The sequence below is a fragment of the Rhinatrema bivittatum genome, chromosome 19 (genome assembly GCF_901001135.1).
Source record: "Rhinatrema bivittatum chromosome 19, aRhiBiv1.1, whole genome shotgun sequence".
NCBI lineage: Eukaryota > Metazoa > Chordata > Amphibia > Gymnophiona > Rhinatrematidae > Rhinatrema > Rhinatrema bivittatum.
The window spans coordinates 28,832,308-28,853,172 of NC_042633.1; the positions used below are offsets into that span (position 1 = coordinate 28,832,308).

Consider the following 20,865-nt stretch of genomic DNA (forward strand, 5'->3'; position numbering starts at 1 on the left):
ATTTTACTGTTATTACCTATTATATTTGTATATAGTTTCTCTTTTCATTTTTACCACATTATGCAATACTTTACGGTATTAGCCCTTACAGTTTTGTAGTCGCCGGAGAACTGCGCATCCCAGAATGCACGCTGTTTAAAGTGGCCCGCTCATGCTAGGATTCCATGGTCAGGTTAAAGTGCCTTTAAGGCTGGGCCCAATAACTTGTGGACCCAAGTGATATACCTCGAAGAGCTCCATGCTGGAAGCTGCCAAATCTTGAACAGCAGCAGAGCCTCCCCCGCCCCTCACTGACATGTATTTATGGTTGCATGTAAATGATAGCTCCAGCCACTAGATGGCAGCCAAGAGTATTCTAGCTGAGCTCGGGCTGCTCTCTGTTCTGTCTGCAGGAGGCTCGACTCTCCATCCCCCTAAAAGGGACATGTATAGGCCATTGCTCCCCAGTAAATCTAGTATCAAGACCTCTGCACTGATTTGCTTTAGCTTCTGCTCCAACAAAAAAATGGCCATTCCCAGCAGCAGCAATGCCAGGAAGCTGCCAGCCCTAAGAGGTGGCGATGAAGTCAGAACAGACTCCAAGCTATCGACATGTCTCTACTGACAGCTAGGGAGTTCCCTTACTATTTACAAAGCTTCCATTTATTACACCCTGACTCAGGGAGCTGTCACTTCTTCCACTCCCTCCTCCTACCTGGACCAGTGCCAGGGCAACATGGAAAGGGGGAGCCCCTTTCACTTTCGCTCCGTAAAACACCAGTGGTGCTAAAGTAGTATCATACCCTAAAGATGGCAGCCCTGGGGCGGGTTAGTTCTTCACTAACAGGCTCTGTCCCCAAAAGGCACATACTTTTCGGGGCAAAGTAAGGTCACTTTCTTCCAGCGTTTCCAAGAACTTGAATCGGGAGGTTTTCAAAGCTTGCCTGGTGTTGGTACCTACCCTGTGGCTGTCATTTTATAGCTGTGGGGCACAGGGCAGGTTTGTGCATGTGAGGGAAGCTTGCAGTGACACTAGGGTTGACACTTCACCCCAGGTCAACTGAACAGCAATCCAGTCCTGGTTTTGCCTCATTGCTTGCACAGGGAAGATCAGAAAGACATCTCCATGCGTGCAATACAGCAAAACCCGGACCAGCCTGGCCTGTTCAGCTGCCCTGAGGTCAGGTGGCCACCCTGCTGCTGCGTGTGCTGTACCTGTTGGCAGGGGAGTATGTGTGTGTGAAGGAAGCTTGCACTATTACTGCCCATGTTTGCATTTAGGGCTGATCCTAGGTGGGGCCCAGAGAGATTCAATGGGAGCGATGTAAGAGCAAGGGAGGGTCCTCTCCCCTCGGATATTAAGGGGCAGGGGGGGGGGGGGAGAGGAACTGCTCTTTCCATCATGCAGACCCTCCGACCCTCCCGAGGGATGTCAGACATTGGGCAGTCCCCCCAAGGATGGATCTACTTGCAGTGCAGCTGCCTATGCTGTATGTGCTCTGATGTCTCAGCCCGTGCTGTCCTTATCCCTTTCACCAGCACCGAGCTTCCTTTGGATAACAGGACCTAACCTTAATCAAAACTACATTCAAGCAGAGCCCACTGTTCCAAACCCAAGGAATTGCGTCATTTTTGGAGGGGAAGAGAGCTGGGTGGAGTCCAGGCAGTGGTTCTCTCTTTCCTTTTTTGGACAGGACTGAATATTCCCCAGGATGTGCTGGCATCTCTCGGCACTGGAAAGAAAGCGTTTTTTTTTAAAGCCTGGGAGTTTATTCCTTTGGCTGCCAGTTGATATCATCAATGAGTAATGGGGTGGGACTCCCCACCCCCCACGACCCTAAGAGATGTGTGAGCGCCGTCTCCGCAGCATCCCCCGCTCCAGCCGGGCTCAGGAATCACAAGCCCTTGCAGGGCAGCACCTGGCATCGCTGCTGATCCCACCCCCCACCCCTGGTCCAGTCTAATAAAAAAAAAAAAAGAGTCCTTAAATAGGCTGGGTTAAGAGGAGAGAAACATAGCTACCAGCCCTGCAGGAAGTCAAATCACAATCCGTTGAAATAACAACCTTTTTCTAGTTCTGTTTCAGGAGGGAGACAGACAGACGTCCTGACTAGCTTGTAAGCTCCTCGGAGAAGGGATATCTGTATCTGTTCAGCACTGCGTATTTCTGGTAGCGCTTTACAAATGATAAATGATAGCCAGAGACAGCGGGAAAGTATCCCTGACAGAGACACAGAGCAAGAGACAGGCCAGAAACCGTGGGAGAGAGGAGTTTGACAGAGTGGCAGAGGAGCAAAGAATACGGTTACCAAGAAGTAAACGGGGTTGGTCTGGTGACCCAATGGGCGGGGAGGGATTCACCGAAGGAAATATCCCTAACAGAAAAAAAAAAACACAGCAGGTCTGCAAAAGAACCTGCCGGAAACTGCAAATCATGCCCCTTCTCCCAGAACACCGTAAATTGTCATTTTTATATGATGTGCACAGCTTTGGGCTCACCTATCAATGAAACGAGATGAAAGGGGGAGCGAGAGGACAGAAAAGGTGCAGGAGGAAGCAACAGGAGTAAAAAGTGGATAAAAGTACTCGGGGACTTTGCACCAAAATGAGCAGTTTTCAAACTTGAATTATTAAACTTTGTTTTGTAGATGGATGCACAATACAAATATGCTTCAAACATTGTGTTACAATGTCTGATGAATGTGTCTTCTGTGATTTTACGGGCAGACTGCAAAATAAAAACAAGAAATACATAAAACGTATAAATAGAAATTGAAAAGTTAAATCCATACTGCACCGGCTGGGGATAATCTCTGAAATGATTGCCTGGCCCGGCTGGCTGAACGAGGATGCTTCCCCTTACTATTCACCATACAAACACATTTCAAATCCTATTCTTACCTCAGTAAGGGTGACACAGACCCTCTTCATTGCCAGGCACTTTGTGAAGTAACACAAAACCCTGCACAAAAGTCACTCAGAACCTGTACAGCAAGCCTGCCATACCAAAACAGCACTAACTCCCAGAACCCAAACAGCAACAACACGATTTATGTACAAGCAACACTGCAAATATTGCTCTGGGCCCTAGAGCAGCATTACTGTTCTTCCCAGCAGAGAAAAAGAGTGGCCTAGTGGTTAGAGCAATGGGCCACGAACTAGGGAAACCAAACTTCAGATCCCGCTTACTCCACTGCCACTTCTTGTGAACTTGAGCGAGTTGCTTTATCTCCTAATGCCTCAGTACCCAGACTGTAAGCTGTTTGGGGGGAAGGGACATCCTGTACCTGAATTCTAAAAATGCTGTCCGCTGCCTTGACCATTATGTGGAAAGGTGGGCTAAAATCCAAACGTATTACTTAGCAATACCTCCTATTGGGAAAGTGGAACTGCATATTAGCAGAATACCTCACGTCGGTCACACATAGATCACAGAGAAAAACCCTCACCAAATACAGAAAAAAATGACAACAAATTATAAATAGAAATATGCAAACAAATAGTGAACTGGAAAGCCCAGGACACCAGACCCTCTATGCCAGAGGTAGACAACTTCGGACCTAGAGTGGCACAAACCGATCTGGTTTCCAGGATATCCACAATGAATATGTGACAGGGGGCCCAATTTGGCCCCATACTAGATGGCATGGCAGCAGCAGTGGCCTCAGCAGATGTGCTTGCCAGCAGTGTGAGTCAGAGGTCTCCATCCAGAGCCCGCTCCTATGTGGGAGGTCAGTGAATTGAGGTAACGTACCCCTCCCCATCAGGGGGGATAGGAGTGTGCATATAAAGGCTACACTCGCGTGATGCAGCTAGAGGATCCAGGAGACGGGCAGGCTTAGCACAGGGCCGAGGCAGCAGGCGGAGCTCCTTGCAGAGGACACCTGGAGACGCAAGAGACAAGGGGATTCGGCGGCAGCTTGGATGAATGTACCGGGGAGAACAGGCTGCCTGGGATCAGCCGCAGACTGCAGGCGGATCAAGCAAATCATGCGAGAAAAGAACCGCGAAGATCAGCATCACCCGGAAGGTACCCGTCCCTAGGAGGGAAGAAAAATGGAGGGAGTGAAGAGAGCCTGTCTCTGGTTTGTACTAACTTTGGAACGTGTGTGACTGGCGTGCACTACCATCTGCTATGCTGTTGTGGGCTGCGTTTCATCTGCCTGTCACCAGTCGCAGTAAAATCTTTTATTCTGATCAACAGAACTGGAGCGAAGAATGATTGTGAATGTAACTGACGGATGCACAGAAGGGAGCGAGAGACAGACCCGAAGGGCCTTGAAAAGATGGCCTTTTCCCCGGGAAGGTCCGTGACCCCTCCCCGACTGACTCCCGTGCCCAAGAGCTCATCGGGGACAGGAGCTACAAAAATGCATGCAAGAGATTTGCATGCCCTGCCTCCATTGTATGCAAATCTCTCTCATGCATATTCATTGTAGATATCCTGAAAACCTGGCCTGCTTGTGGCACGTCGGGCCGGAGGTTCCTCTCCCTGCCCTATGCAATGCAACACCGGAGAGAATAAAATCCGAAATGCAGGTCCTCCTGTACTCTTCAAAATTTAAACCGATCCGAGATGCTCAGTTCCCAAAGCTAAGGGAGAAATGACAGACTTCCCACAAAAGAACAAACAGGAAAAACACCAGGAGACGCAGCAGCTTTAGCAGTAAAATATGTATCCTGCCAGAAACGTAATCTGGCAGGGACAATACGGACAAAAACCAGGAAATTTGTATTGTCCTGTAGTTTTTATCTTACTGTTATTATCACTGTTTTATCATTGTTTCCCTTTTAGTCACTTTATGTATTACTTTGGCTCCACTTGGCCACATTTTCATGCCAATAAAGTTATCTGAATCTGCTCTGTTTGCTCCAGCCTCACCTCTTCCCCTCCTGTTCCCTGCACAACAGGAAAGGGGAGGGGCTGGGTTAGGCAGCAGAGTGGTTCTTCCTTCTTCTGCTCTGTCCATGCTTGCCTTAGCCCCTTTCCTCCTGTCCACACTGCTTTGGGAGGGGAGGGGCTAGGACAGAAAGCAGAGGGCTGTTCTCTGCCTCCCGAGATTTGGGGCACTAGTTAAGAGAATCATGGCAAAGCCCTGTCAGCTCAGGCATAAGGAAGATCCTGGTGCTCCACCTGCCAAATGGAAAAGCTGGCCCTGAACAGAAGGGGAAAACAGGAACAAGAGGAGAGTACAAGAGGAGCCCAGGAGGAAATAGTGGGAGGGGCGGAGAGCAGAGGAGAAGAAGCACAGAAGAAAGTAGAGGGGGGGAGGCAGGGCCAGATTGAGGCCAAATTCAAGGGGACTCCCCTTGCTGATTTCTGATCTCCAGGGGTTGCAACGTGTGGCCGGCGGCGGGACGGCCCCACGATCCCCGGGATATGACAAGCCACCTTCCTGTCCTGCGCCTCCCCGCAGGCGAATGCGAGCACGCACAGCTGCACTGCTGGTGAAGGCCCTGGTTTGGCTTTTCTGGCTGGCACGGGTGCCGCAGCAGCAGGTCCTCCTGCAGCCTTCCGTTTGCTTCGTCTTCTTGTTCTTGGGCCTGCCCTGCTTGTCCTCTCTGCCTGGCCTCCTCATGCCTTTCCCTGCTTTGTCATGGTCCTCCGTGTCTTGTCTGAATTGGCTTGTTTCCTGGTTCTAACCTCTGGTTTAATTTAATTTAAAATTCTTTTCTATACCGTCGTTAAGATAGATACCGTCACAACGGTTTACAATAAGGCGCATAAATTAATGTTGCTAAGTGTATTAAATTATATCAATTAAACAGGTGCCATCAAGTTACGGTAACATAGTTATATAATAAATATTATTTGGTGAGTGTGATAAAGCATGTCCATTCCTATCTGTATCAGTTTTAAATACAAGAATGGATTAATAATTGTATCTTATCCTTTGGTGGTGAACGAAAAATTAAAATTAAATACACACATATTGATTAGGGTGATGTGTGTGTGTACTGTGATGTGCTATGAATACTGACTATTCTGGATTGCCGCCTGTCCTGACCCCTGCCAGGACTTGGCTACAGACTGATTGCTTCCTGCTGCGACCTTGGCCTGGACCCGGATACTGCTTGCTCGCTACCTGCCATAACCTTGGCCTGGACCCGGATACTGCTTGCTCGCTACCTGCCATAACCTTGGCCTGGACCCGGATACTGCTTGCTCGCTACCTGCCATAACCTTGGCCTGGACCTACTGCTTGCTCGCTACCTGCCATAACCTTGGCCTGGACCCGGATACTGCTTGCTCGCTACCTGCCATAACCTTGGCCTGGACCCGGATACTGCTTGCTCGCTACCTGCCATAACCTTGGCCTGGACCCGGATACTGCTTGCTCGCTACCTGCCATAACCTTGGCCTGGACCCGGATACTGCTTGCTCGCTACCTGCCATAACCTTGGCCTGGACCCGGATACTGCTTGCTCGCTACCTGCCATAACCTTGGCCTGGACCCGGATACTGCTTGCTCGCTGCCTGCCATAACCTTGGCCTGGACCCGGATACTGCTTGCTCGCTACCTGCCATAACCTTGGCCTGGACCCGGATACTGCTTGCTCGCTACCTGCCATAACCTTGGCCTGGACCCGGATACTGCTTGCTCGCTACCTGCCATAACCTTGGCCTGGACCCGGATACTGCTTGCTCGCTACCTGCCATAACCTTGGCCTGGACCCGGATACTGCTTGCTCGCTACCTGCCATAACCTTGGCCTGGACCCGGATACTGCTTGCTCGCTACCTGCCATAACCTTGGCCTGGACCCGGATACTGCTTGCTCGCTACCTGCCATAACCTTGGCCTGGACCCGGATACTGCTTGCTCGCTACCTGCCATAACCTTGGCCTGGACCCGGATACTGCTTGCTCGCTACCTGCCATAACCTTGGCCTGGACCCGGATACTGCTTGCTCGCTGCCTGCCATAACCTTGGCCTGGACCCGGATACTGCTTGCTCGCTACCTGCCATAACCTTGGCCTGGACACCATCAGCTCGCTGCCAGCCCTGACCTTGGCCCATATCTTGACTTCGTCCGACCGCTCCTTACGGATTTCTCGCCTAAGCCCTGCCAGCCCCTGGAACCCAAGGGCTCCACCTGTGGGGAACGGGGCTGGTATAGGTGAAGTCCCAGCTCCTGTTCCAGTAAGGGCGTGTTCACCAGCTGTTGGCATGGGCCTAGTAGGTTTGCCAGAAGGTGAGGGGGTAACATGCACAGAGCAGCAGTTACAATTAATTTATTGATTATTGTAAATGTTTATTGTAAAGCACTGTTGCATATGTTCTAGTTCGCACACCTGCAATGTTTTTGTTATCTGTGAACCGATGTGAGGTTACTAAACAAATGTCGATATATAAAAACTGCAAATAAATAAATAAATAAATAAACCCTACACAGGTGAGGGGGTAACCTGCACAGAGCAGCAGTTATAACCCCAAACAGAAGGTGAGGGGGGTAACCTGCACCTAATGGTAGTTACTACCCAGAAAGGCAGTAGTCCAACTTGAGAGGTTGGGCGAGGGAGATGGGGGAAGGAGGAATGAAGATCAGATTCCAAGTGGAAATTTGTGTGCACATCTACCCGGGATGGATGGGTTGCTGCTGGGTAGACTGGATGAGCAATTTCAGTCTTTTTTTTCTGCTCTCATTTACTATCTTAATATTTCATAAGAAAATGCCATACTGGGTCAGACCAAGGGTCCATCAAGCCCAGCATCCTGTTTCCAACAGTGGCCAATCCAGGCCATAAGAACCTGGCAAGTACCCAAAAACTAAGTCTATTCCATGTAACCATTGCTAATGGCAGTGGCTATTCTCTAAGTGAACTTAATAGCAGGTAATGGACTTCTCCTCCAAGAACTTATCCAATCCTTTTTTAAACCCAGCTACACTAACTGCCCTAACCATATTATTCAAGTTCTCCGCTACAGGAGTGAAGTTTGTGTCTATCATTAACCCAGAACTATAGAAAAAACTGTTGGGAGATGAGGATTGGTAAACAGAATAAACCAGACTATGCTAGATCTCTCCACAGAAGCTACGTGCTAACAGAATAGCTCACCTCAATCACACACAGAACACAGACCCTCACCAAATACAGAATAAGGGCTCACTAGGCTTGGATTTAGGACTAGGCACCAAAACCGGACCAAAGTGAAGCCTGCTCTCTCCTGCTTCGCTGCTGAGGTACTCTGGCCTCGATCCTCTTTCTCCCAGTTCTCCAACCTCTGCTTCCGGACCGGTCTGGGGGCACCAAAATCTTAAACCTGAACTTGGGGACCATAAATTAGAGATAGAAAAGTGCAGAAACCCCCAGGAGGCCAAACTCTGCGTGCAGTGCAACTGCAGAGGAGAAAGAAAGGAAATGCATTTCCCTCCTGGATTTGTACACGAGTCCTACCAGGCATGTTAGGCCTGTGCCCTAGGGAGGTGAAATTCTGAGGGCGGCAAAGATCCTGCCCCCTGCTGCCCTTCCATCCGATTTGATTGCCACCCCCTTCCTCTGGTGGCCCTCCAATTCTTTGTCTCTGTGATTACAGCTGCACTGCACTGGAGCTGGGAGGGGGGGGGATTGAATCAGTTGGAGGGGGGAATGAGATTGCAAGTCCCAGAGGACAGAGGGGTCTGCTTGAGGAGGGAGAAACCTTCCGAAGTGTATCGGGCTGGGAGTGGCCCGGCCCCTGTACCCTTAGTGCGTAGGGGCAGCAGAAGATCTGTCACTGCTTCTGTATTGTGGAAAAAAAGCCGGAGAGAAAAATCAAAGACGTCCCGCAAAAGAATGATCCGGAAAAGCTCGGTGTAAGTCAGCGAGAAAGAGGAAATAGAGCAGCACAAACTTGTCATGTCCTGCCCCCGGGCCAGAAGTGTAAGCTGATCAGGGACAATACGGAGCAGCTCGGGGGTCCAGGAATTGTCTGGGTTCTCTCTCACCTCTCCTTCGTAGTCCTTTCCTTTTGCCTCTATAGATGTTACCTGGGGAACCCAAGGCCAAATGATCAGGCCCCGAAAAGGTTGGACGGGGACGGGAAAGCTACCAAGTGTCTCAGAAAAAAAGAGAAACGGGTGGGGCCAGGAGAAAAGGCGTGCACCTTGCCTTTGCAACCCCACCCCCGACGTCTAAGCTATAAACTCGATCACGCTAAAAAAAAAAAAAAAAAGGGGGAGGAGAACTGTGAATAAGATCATAAAGGGGTGGCCGGTAGCAAGGGCTCGGGCTAAACGGGTGGCGCTTCACTTTCCTAGCGCGAACGGTTCGTGCGGAGCCCGGGGCGGCGTTAAAAGGGAAGGGGTGGGCCGGCCGAAGAGTGGCCACAGCCCCGAGCGCCTGCTCTTTGGCTCGGCCCCAGGATCGCAGCTCGCGGAGGCCGTGCCTGTTTCCTGGGTGGGGTTTCTTTTTCGCGCAGAGCCCAGCGAGCGCCCTTTCCGCTCGCCCAGAAGGGAGTTTTGCAAGCGGGAGCGCGTCTGTCCTTGCGGAGCGGGTCGGCACCGACAGCTTCTGGGGTCTGGGAGGTGCTGGCGTGCGGCTCCTCGTCCCCCTCCCCCACCATGGCGGAGGAGCAGCTTCCTGTGGAGCTCTTCGTGAAGGTGAGCGACGCCCCCGTGTGTGGCAGGCGAACGCTACTTTCTGCGCTCCCCCTCGGGGCGAAACTACTTCTTTACTTCCAGGGGGGGCGACCTGTCTGGTAAAAAAAAACTCTTTCCAGCTCCTAAACCGGGAGTTTGCCTCTTCTTGTTGGGGGGGGGGGTTTTGTGTTGAAAGTGTGGGTGGCAGTGGCTGAAGGGACCAGAAGTGAGCAGGAAGCTGATTGATTGATGGAAGACAAACTCCTGGACTCCTACAAAGAGCGGAAGCGCCCAGCCTCCTCCTGGCTTTAGTTAGGTTATCGCGCCCCCCCCCCCCCGCTTCATGTATCATTGGCCCCTGGACTTCTCTGATCTGTCACTGCTTGAGGGCTGGGATACCTGCCCACCCCTTTGCTTTCAGTCCCGGATAATTTGCTTAAGGCCCGGGGCCATGGATGTTGCAAGAACTCTTCTTCTTCTTGGGCTCTGATTATAATCTCTCGCCTATAACGCGGGGGGGGGGTTTTACTGCCGTTCCCATCTCCTACAGTCAACCCGATCTTAGGTTAAGGGACTCCTTAACGGAAGTTTCCCCGAGAGGTTAAGTGACCCAGTAAATGGGATTTAGAGCGGGGGCCGGGCTGCAACCTCACAAGTACCAGTGTAAGCCGATAGCGCCCTCATCTCTCCGGCCCGCGTGGCCCGCCCTAAAAAAAAAAAACAAAACAAACCCAAACCAGCTTTGCGCTACCTTTGCCGGGAGATCCGATTGCTCCCGTTCCATTGTCTGCTCAGTCACTACAATTAGAAACTTTGCTTACGGGACGCTTAAATGCTGGCCAGCTTACAAAACACGTGCTCGTAGCTGGGAAGCCGCCGTGCAAAGGGGATGGGGAGGTCAGCGTAGGCGCCTAAAAGCAGGTTCTTAGGTTTTGAGGAGGGCGACACCCAAATCCAAGGTGGAAGGGTTTGGGTGCCTTGACTTCCTACCTCTTTCTCGGGCAAAACGTGGGATTTCCCGAAAGACTCTGCTTCTCCCTGGGGTGCAGCGCCTTCCCCCGCCCTCGGAAGTTCCATGTGCGGTCCGCACCCTGAGGCAGCTGGGGCTAGCGCTAGGCTGAGGAGGCCCCTGGCCATGCGCTCCTACCCGTCTGACATGTTGCGTTATCGGGAACTTGTGCGAATGTACTATGGGACTTGGCTGGCTTTCTGCGTGGCTGATGCCAGCCTGCGATAATTGAAGGTTCCCACTGTAATGGGAGGGGGGGAAAGATGCCCTCCCTGCTCATTGCTTGGGCCCCCTCCTCAGTCGCACATCTGCAAAGGTACAGACACGAAATCTCTGGCGTGGGGGAGCACAAGCAGTGTGCTTTGGGTGTCTCTTTCTTGGGGATGGAGGGGAGAACAGCGGACATATGAAACTATGCTGGAACTTGGTACAGAAAGCTTTGTATTCCTCTCCTAAATCCTGTAGGAAGGGATAGTGTTGGGCAAAGCTATGTGGTGCTGGAATAGCAGGGATGCTGCAGAGCAGGAGTGAGCTGCATTGCCAGAGGTGTGTGCACAGCTGGTGGTGGGGGTACACCCCTCACCCTCGGAAAATATTGATGGCAATAGAGGAGATAGATCGATCTATCTATATCCTCTTTAACAGTCACAGCTTGCTCAAGCAATAACTTAAGCCTTTATTTGCAGAAATGTAGCTAAAGGACTCCTGGGCTTCTGATTTAAGCACTGAATACAACCTGGTATGGTTCAAACTGCTAAGCATTGGGCTTCTTGTCTTTCTCAATAAGAGTAAATGTGTGTTGGGATGTACCTGTGGCTCTGTTTGTTCTTGCTTTCCCACCCCTGCTCTTGAGAGAGTTCCCCTGTCTGAGGCTGTGGAGTTCTCAAGTTGCTAACTGGATCTGCCCCTGGCGTTTCCCCAGGGCCATACACGGCTCTGGCCTGCTGAGTTGTGTGCACAGAAATTCTCTGGAAGTAATAAGCAAACAAGAGAAACTTTAAGCAGTGCTGTCTGTGGTGGTGGTGGTGGGTGTGGTATGTGTTCTGTTTTTTTTCCCCACCAGGCCTTGCTGAAAACTCTACTCAGTTGGTGTCTTAGGGCATCAGGGGGGCCAGTTCTTATTTTAAGATTATAGCCTTGTAGTTGGGACTGTACTCGTGTGCTGAAGGTCATGACTGCAGCCAGGCAGCTTTTGTGATCATTTTGTTTTTCCCATTCCCAGAAGGTGTAACCTGATGTCACTGTTTGCCCTAGGGGTGTGGTGCAGCCATTTTGCTTAGTGGCCGTATCATTTGGCCACGGAGTGGAAGAAATGATTTTCTGGAGTGAGGTGTGCACGCAGGGAGCTCCCTGGGCCTATCTGTGGTCTGTGCTCCTTTTTTTGTTTTACAATATTATCGTAGTAGTGGCTGATCTTTTGAGTGGGCTCCACTTTACGGTTATCAGTGCAGTGCATTTTGCAGACATGAATTTTGATCCCACATATCCCACCATCTCGGTGACCTATAGCCAGTCACTTAACCTCTGCCTTTGCTCTTTTTGTCTGTTTTTGGAAGGTCTTTCATGTTAACACTTGCTCCTCCAGTCTAGATCTTTCTTTCCCTCGTGCTTTGGGCAGGATCAGAAACGTTAAGTTTGTAAGGCAGGAGAAGAGACTGCAAGTAGTCCCTGTGATCTCGAAGGCCAGGCACTGCCTCTGTTTGCTCGGCTCTGTAGCCAGTTCATTTTACAGCAAGTCCAGGAATGTGAACTTCTGTGAAAAGGTGAATTTAGAGAGAAGGGACTGCCTAGAGGAGAGTTAATCTGTAACCAAACCAGTTCTGCCCTGCAGCACCCCCCCATTGCCTCTGCTGTTCCAGCACGGAGTCTGGCACAAGCTTTGCCCAATGCACCTTGCTCCTACATAAGAACCTGCCATACTGGGTCAGACCAAGGGTCCATCAAGCCCAGCATCCTGTTTCCAACAGGGGCCAATCCAGGCCATAAGAACCTGGCAGGTACCCAAAAACTAAGTCTATTCCACGCTGCTATTCCAGTACAGAATCCCCCACCCCGTGCACCTCTGCGGCCGTTCTGGTCCACTAGCACCGAGAGCCACCTCCCATCAAACCCTCCCCCACCACCTCTGTAGAACGCAGGGCTTCCTACAGAGAGAGAGCCTTTTTGTACCAGGTTCTAGTACTTTGGCTCCACGTTGCTAACCTCCTCCTTGAGAGGCTGCTGCAGAAAGGTGTGTTCAGCCCGACGCACAACTGCTCTGGACCGTGCGCTTTCTGCAGCAAGGAATTCTGTGTGCACGTAAAACCGTGCATCCTGCTTGGCTCCCTCGCATGGAAATGCCATGCAGATGAGGGCATCAAGCAGCGCCCCCCCATGCAGGGAGGTGCGCTGGTCCTAACTCTTTTTTTTTTTTTTTTTCTTTTTTCTTTTTATTCTTTCGTATTTTAACGCTGGAAACTCTGCTCCTGGTCCGAGGGTGGAGTAAAGTTTCCAGCGGCACTGTGCCAGGTGTGAAAATGGAAGTGGGACAGGCTAAAATAAAAAGGTGTTGTGGCTGGCCAGATAGCTGGAACTTATCCAGCTAAGTGGCAATCGGCAGTACATGGTTGACGGGAGGCCCCCTCCTTCGTGAACCAAAGTGTTAGGCCTCTGCTGTACACATGGTGCAGTCAGCACACTGCTTTGAACTCCAAAGGTATTAGCATAGCATTAGCTTGCTGCAGTGAGACTTTTTTTTTTTTTTTTTAATATCCGTGCATTAAAAATGTGCACTGAGATCCAGTTCAACGTGCAGATTCCTGCATCAGCCTTGGGAGTAACTTCTTGAAGCCGCCTGCACTCCTGGGAGGGGAGGACCTGTGTGTTTTGCTTGGCACTGGGGCACAGCTGGGGGCGGGAGCTGGCTGGAGCAGGCTGAACGCTGCACACAGGCCTCACTTGTCTCCTCCAACCACATCATCTCCCTCCCCCCCCCCCCCCCCCGATCTGCACCCAGCCTAGACCGGGGGACCCTCTCGGCACCCACACTGCTGTGGTGGGAGGGGGGGGTGTCTCTCTCTCTCGCTCTATTCATATTTGTTTTGTGGGTGGCTGGGTGCCAGATCCTGAGTGCAAGGGGAGCAGGTGACGTTCCCTTCACCTGCTCTGCTTCTGCTCGCAGTCTGTCAGCGCTGTTGCAAACTCGGGCCGAGAGAGCAGGCCGGAAACAGCACATCCTGCCTGGCTTCCTGCTTCTGAATCACGCTGTGCCACCAGCACCTCCGGCGCTGGGTCCTCGTGTCGCACAGATCTCGCATCGAAAGCCTACGATTCCCAAGTGCAGCACTTCCTCTTTTATTTTATTTTCAAATCTCCTTGCTTTCTCAGTTACAGGAAAGAGATCTTGTTCGGCTGCTGCCTCTTGCCTGCCCCACCCTCTGAGACGGGACGGATTGTTCTGGCTGAAGACTCTTGCCAGGATCCCAGGCACAACTTCATGTGCATGTTTTATATAGTGATCGCTGTTTTGTATTTTGGAGTAAAACACCCCCGTTCCCTGGCCATCACCCATACACAAGCTATGCCCTATCGCTTTATATTAAGGCTAAAACCCTCGCTGCCAGGCCCCTTCCCTACCTCAACATCCTGGCAGTGGGGGGAGAACTGAATTCAGGCTCTGCGTGCGAGTTTGGCTCCATCCCAGGCTGCCCCCCCAGTCTCTGTAAGCTGTGGAGATGACATGGGGCTTTCTCTCCATTTTATTCACCATTCCCTTCCTAATAATTCCTAACATTCTGTTTGCTTTTTTGACTGCTGCAGCACACTGAGCCGACGATTTCAATGTGTTATCCACTATGACACCTAGATCTTTTTCCTGGGTGGTAGCTCCTAATATGGAACCTAACATCGTGTAACTACAGCAAGGGTTATTTTTCACTATATGCATCACCTTGCACTTGTCCACATTAAATTTCATCTGCCATTTGGATGCCCAATCTTCCAGTCTCACAAGGTCTTCTTCCTGCAATTTATCACAATCTGCTTGAGATTTAACTACTCTGAATAATTTTGTATCATCTGCAAATTTGATTCTCACTCGTCGTATCTCTTTCCAGATCATTTATAAATATATCGAAAAGCACCGGTCCCAATACAGATCCCTGAGGCACTCCACTGCCCACTCCCTTCCACTGAGAAAATTGTCCATTTAATCCTACTCTCTGTTTCCTGCCTTTTAACCAGTTTGTAATCCACGAAAGGACATCGCCACCTATCCCATGACTTTTTAGTTTTCTTAGAAGCCTCTCATGAGGGACTTTAACAAACGCCTTCTGAAAATCCAAATACCCTACATCTACCCGTTCACCTTTATCCACATGTTTATTAAATACCTGCTTGCCTCCCTCCATATTGCTCTTTACTTTTCTTGCTACTGCATTATGAGGTCTGAGATCCCCGCTGGGAGTGGTTTTTCCCTGCTAAAGATCTTTCGGGCCATGCCAGAGCACTTGCTTCTGGAGGCGGACGCTGGGGCCTATCCTGCTTTTAGTGGGGGGTTCTGGTCCTTGTAGTGCTGATGTCATGAGCAGGGACTACAAATTCTGCAAGGAGAGTCATGGAATGTGTCAAACGGACTGGTCTACGGGTCTCCTCATGGAAACGGCGTGTGGGGAAGGAGGGGCAATCCCTCTGCTGTTGGTAGGGTGCAATGAGGTGGTAAGGCCATAGCCTCCAGGACAGCAGGCACAGATGGATCCAGCCCTAGTTTGTATGCGTGACATGTGGGGGGGGGGGTTTTGTTTGTTTTTTTAATTTCTGACTTACATTTCACCTTCTGTGACAGTCAGCCGCTTCACGGTGGATTGCATTCGGGTGCTGTAGGTATTCCCCTGACCCCAGGGGGCTTTACTAGTCCTGCTTCTCTGATAAAGTAGACTTAAGAGATGGGTAGAAACCCAGGACTGGCTAGGCATGGCCCTTGTGCCCACAGCCATCCAATTGCATTCTGGGCAGGGGATGTAGGGTGATGGCAAAAGCACTGGCAGTGATAGTGAGATAAGAGGCCAATGACAGCCAGGCTAGGCGATGCCTTCCTGGAGAGAAGTCCATAAACTGCTATTAATCCATCGGGAACAGCCACTGCTATTGCTGGCATCAGTAGCATGGGATCTATTTAATGTTTGGGTACTTCCCAGGTACTTGTATCCTGGATTGGCCACTGTTGGAGACAGGATGCTGGGCTTGATGGACCCTTGCTCTGACCCAGTATGGCACGTTCTTGGGGGGTCCTTTCTTCCTCACCAGCGCTGCTCTTACACAGGGCCTGATTGTTTAAAATGCTGTTTCCACCCCAACACACACAAGCAGTCGCTGGAAAGTGTTTTCTTTTCTGGTAACACACGGCCATGGTGACCTCACTGCCTGCTGCAATGGCTTGTGATGTCGGCTGCAGGGGCGCGAGCGAGTGACGCCACGGTTGAAAGGGGATGTTACCCCCTCCCCCCCACTCTGATCGGGGAGCAGCCAGCTTCAAGCACATAACCTCTGCCAATCTTCATCTCTCCTAGGCTGGCAGCGACGGGCAGAGCATCGGGAACTGCCCCTTCTCTCAGCGCTGCTTCATGATGCTCTGGCTAAAGGGGGTGACCTTTAATGTCACCACGGTGGACACAAAGAGGTGAGCGAGCGTGCCGTCCTCTGTAGTATTCGTTTCTCTAAAACCTGACCGTGTTACTGAGGAATACTAAACGCACACCCTGTCAGAAGCTTACAGAGGAGCTCTATGTACACGTGGGCTGTTGCTGTACAGAGCTCTGTACACTGATGACCTTTCAAATATCTGCTGAGATCCTCATCTATTTTTTTTTTTTTCCCTTTCCTGTCGCTTGCTCATGTTGCAGGAAGCTCGAGATACTGAAGGATATTGCCCCTGGAGCACAGCCTCCCTTCCTAGTCTACGGTGGGGAGGTGCAGACAGACACAAACAAGATTGAAGAGTTCCTGGAGGAGACACTGTGCCCCCCAAAGTGAGCGTGAGCCTAACACATCTCCGGGAAGGAGGGAGGTGTAGTGGCAGAGCTGTGTGTGTGGAGAGGGGGAGGATCTCGGGACTGGCAGGAGGGAGGTGTAGTGGCAGAGCTGTGTGTGTGGAGAGGGGGAGGATCTCGGGACTGGACTGGCAGGAGGGAGGTGTAGTGGCAGAGCTGTGTGTGTGGAGAGGGGGAGGATCTCGGGACTGGACTGGCAGGAGGGAGGTGTAGTGGCAGAGCTGTGTGTGTGGAGAGGGGGAGGATCTCGGGACTGGTAGGAGGGAGGTGTAGTGGCAGAGCTGTGTGTGTGGAGAGGGGGAGGATCTCGGGACTGGCAGGAGGGAGGTGTAGTGGCAGAGCTGTGTGTGTGGAGAGGGGGAGGATCTCGGGACTGGACTGGCAGGAGGGAGGTGTAGTGGCAGAACTGTGTGTGTGGAGAGGGGGAGGATCTCGGGACTGGACTGGCAGGAGGGAGGTGTAGTGGCAGAGCTGTGTGTGTGGAGAGGGGGAGGATCTCGGGACTGGTAGGAGGGAGGTGTAGTGGCAGAGCTGTGTGTGTGGAGAGGGGGAGGATCTCGGGACTGGCAGGAGGGAGGTGTAGTGGCAGAGCTGTGTGTGTGGAGAGGGGGAGGATCTCGGGACTGGACTGGCAGGAGGGAGGTGTAGTGGCAGAGCTGTGTGTGTGGAGAGGGGGAGGATCTCGGGACTGGACTGGCAGGAGGGAGGTGTAGTGGCAGAGCTGTGTGTGTGGAGAGGGGGAGGATCTCGGGACTGGACTGGCAGGAGGGAGGTGTAGTGGCAGAGCTGTGTGTGTGGAGAGGGGGAGGATCTCGGGACTGGACTGGCAGGAGGGAGGTGTAGTGGCAGAGCTGTGTGTGTGGAGAGGGGGAGGATCTCGGGACTGGCAGGAGGGAGGTGTAGTGGCAGAGCTGGGTGTGGGGAGAGGGGGAGGATCTCGGGACTGGCAGGAGGGAGGTGTAGTGGCAGAGCTGTGTGTGTGGAGAGGGGGAGGATCTCGGGACTGGACTGGCAGGAGGGAGGTGTAGTGGCAGAGCTGTGTGTGTGGAGAGGGGGAGGATCTCGGGACTGGCAGGAGGGAGGTGTAGTGGCAGAGCTGTGTGTGTGGAGAGGGGGAGGATCTCGGGACTGGCAGGAGGGAGGTGTAGTGGCAGAGCTGTGTGTGTGGAGAGGGGGAGGATCTCGGGACTGGCAGGAGGGAGGTGTAGTGGCAGAGCTGTGTGTGTGGAGAGGGGGAGGATCTCGGGACTGGACTGGCAGGAGGGAGGTGTAGTGGCAGAGCTGTGCGTGGGGATCTGAATAGTGGAAAATCATCACAGCAATTCACCTAAAAAGTTTCTCTTTGCTTTCCAATCCATGTCACACCCAGATATCCTAAACTTGCAGCTAAGAATCCAGAGTCTAACACAGCAGGCCTGGATGTTTTTGCCAGGTTTTCAGCGTTCATCAAGAACAATCGGCCAGAGTTAAACCAGAGTGAGTTTGCCTTTAACTAGGAAACCGAGATGGAGGTGGGAGCTGAGGAGAAATGGATGCTAAACTTCCTTTTGATGGGCTACCACATCTCTTAGGCTGGGTTGGCTTTCTCACCCCAGTTACCTTCTCCCTCTCCTGGGTGAAACCCCACTTCTTCTTCTCTTTGCTCTCTGACCTGCATTTCTCTCTGCAGACATGGAGAAGGGGCTTCTGAAGGCCTTAGGGGATCTTGATAACTACCTGTGCACCCCCTTGCCGGATGAGATCGATGAGAACAGCGCGGAGGATGAGACGACATCGCAGCGCAAATTCCTGGATGGGGACGAACTGACCCTGGCGGACTGCAACCTCCTGCCCAAACTCCACATTGTGCAGGTGAGTCAGAACAGGAGAGGTGCCAGGCTGGGTCACTTGGGAGGTACCCAACGGATCCCAATAGGAAAGCAAATTCCGTGCCGTGTTGGTCCCTCCCAGACGTTGAAGGTGGGGGACACACAGGGCTGTCTGGCGTAGCAGTGGTTAAGGATGGATCTGTCCTCCAGAATCTCATCCAAACCTTTTGTTAAGCTCTGCCTTACTACTAGCCGTGATCACCTTCTCCGGCAGCAAATTCCATAGCTTTCTTGGGCGTTGACTGATACTTGTGTTAAATCTGCTAATTTCATGCAGCATCTCCCTAGTTCTAATAGTCATTTGGAAAGAGTCAATAACTGTTCCCCCCACTTATGTCTCCTCTGTCCTGCTTCTCAAAGCAGAGCCCTGACACTTTGGTTGCCCTTCTTTGTATGTTCTCTAGATAGACTTTTTTTTTTTTAATTGCCTTCATACTCAGAGCTGAGGATTTCAACTTATGGTCCAGTGCCCTCGTGGTTACTCCTAAATGTGGAATCTAGCATGGTGAACCCCTAGGATTATTTTTACCCTGTGTACACTACCACTAGGGGAGGGGGGGGGGGGGAGGTAGTGTTTGCAAGTCGAGATGGGGGGCGGTGCCCGTTATGCTGACGCTCGGTAGCACTGTAGAAGTGATAAGTAGGAAGGTGGGTGCTGAAGATCATTCTCTCTCTCTCTCTCTCTCTCTGCCTCTCCAGGTGGTGTGCGAGAAGTATCGCGGCTTTAAGATCCCTGCCGAGTTCACCGGCATCCACCGTTACCTGAAGAACGCTTACGGGCGGGAGGAGTTCTCCAGCACCTGCCCTGCCACGCAGGAGATCGAGATCGCCTATGAGCTGGTGGCCAAAGCGCTGAAGTGATGCCTGCCACCCCCACACACCAGGATCCGGGGGGGAGGGGCAGACAGGCTCACCCAAAGAATCCCTGGCCACCTGTGGCCACAGATTCAGGGGTGGCCACCTGCCTTCCTCCTGGGGGGTGGTTTAGGCAGGATGTGGCCAAAGCACAGCAGCTGTGAGGTTGTTTGTTGTCTGTAAAACGTAGATGTAATATTTTTTTGTACAAGAAGCTGGTGGCAGGAGTTTGTTGCTGCTGTTCATGTCCATTCCACAGAGCTATAGGAATCTGGTCCAGAGGGAGGCAGGATTTTTGTCCCCCTTTTTTTTTTTTTTTTTTCTGCTTCCCCCACCTCCCTTTTTTAAAAAACTTTTAAACAAGTTTTTCTCTCTTTGGAATGCTTTATCTGTTCACATGCTGGACTGAAAAGGCCCATCTTGAACTGTGGAGGTGGGAATTCTGGAGAAATCCCCCCCCCCCCCCCATAAACTGTTAGGACCAACCTTGAAAATGCAGCCCCCAGCCTAAGTGCAGGGGAGAGCCCCCAGGTCCTTGGCTGCTGGTGATCGTCTCTCTCCCCTCCCCCCATGGGTTCTACATTGCTGGGCACAATTAACAGATAGGAATATTTGACCAATGGGGGCATGAAGCCCCTGCAAACCAGGTTAGCTTTTCAGAGTATGCATGGGGATGTCCTGAAGAGCAGGCACTGACTGCAGTTGCCTTACCCCCCCCCCCCCCCCCCCCCCAAGCTAGAGCCATACAGATGGCTCGCTGGCCCTGGCTTGTACCAGCCCAGTTTATTTTCCTCTCCCTTAAGTGCAGACTGGGCCCTGAAGTTCCTGCTGCTTAGAGGAAGTTAGAAGCCCGGGTCTAGGCATGCAGGTGGGTTTTAATAAATCCAGAGCCACCCACAGCCAAACTGAAACAGATGCTTCAACTGCAAACCCAACCCCAGTACTATGACTGAAATCCCACAACCATGCTGCATGCTCATACCTTCTCTGACCAACTTAGCTGTGCAGAACTGGGGTGAGCGAGTCTGAGAAGTGCAAGTGAGGACAGTGTTAGAAGCCATTTGTTGTTTGACAGATGGCCTTAAAAAGCAAATTAGTTAAGGGGAGGGTGTGGGCGAGACTAAATGTAAGCCTGCTCTTTTAAGGAGAGGGGTGAAAAACATTTGTAAAGCAAGAGCCCCATCTTGTGGCCATTGTATAGAATGCAGGTGTGCATGGGTTACATTACTGCATTGCCTCTTTACAGGAGAACAAAAGTTTCAAGGCTTCGGATTGTTTTTTGGTCAGACTAATGTCATACATTTTTTTTGGCAATGGGCATTCAGGCGCTAAAACTCCCATCAGCTTTCACTGAGATCTTGTTTGCTTGTCTCAAGACAGAAATGTATTAGGTTAATTGCATTATAAAAAATTCCACTTAAAGTGTGTCCCTACAGGTCAGAGATGCATCTGGATGTTTCTCCTTAATGGAATGATGTTCTGTGGCATTTTCTCTTTTTTTATGAGGTATTGGTAACATGGGCCTTTTGAAATAAAAAAAAAAAAAAAACCACTTACAAAGTACAG

General features: G+C 51.4%; 1 protein-coding gene across 1 annotated transcript; it reads left to right on the forward strand.

Annotated features, from left to right (window-relative positions):
- The first annotated feature begins 9,186 nt into the window (after positions 1–9,186).
- Positions 9,187–20,862, forward strand: CLIC1 (chloride intracellular channel 1). The gene is made up of 6 exons (XM_029584175.1): positions 9,187–9,562; positions 16,097–16,206; positions 16,430–16,555; positions 17,946–18,052; positions 18,246–18,427; positions 19,144–20,862. The coding sequence occupies exons 1-6, from the start codon at positions 9,524–9,526 to the stop codon at positions 19,303–19,305; spliced, it is 726 nt and encodes a 241-aa protein (XP_029440035.1). The 5' UTR covers positions 9,187–9,523; the 3' UTR covers positions 19,306–20,862.
- Positions 20,863–20,865: the final 3 nt, after the last annotated feature.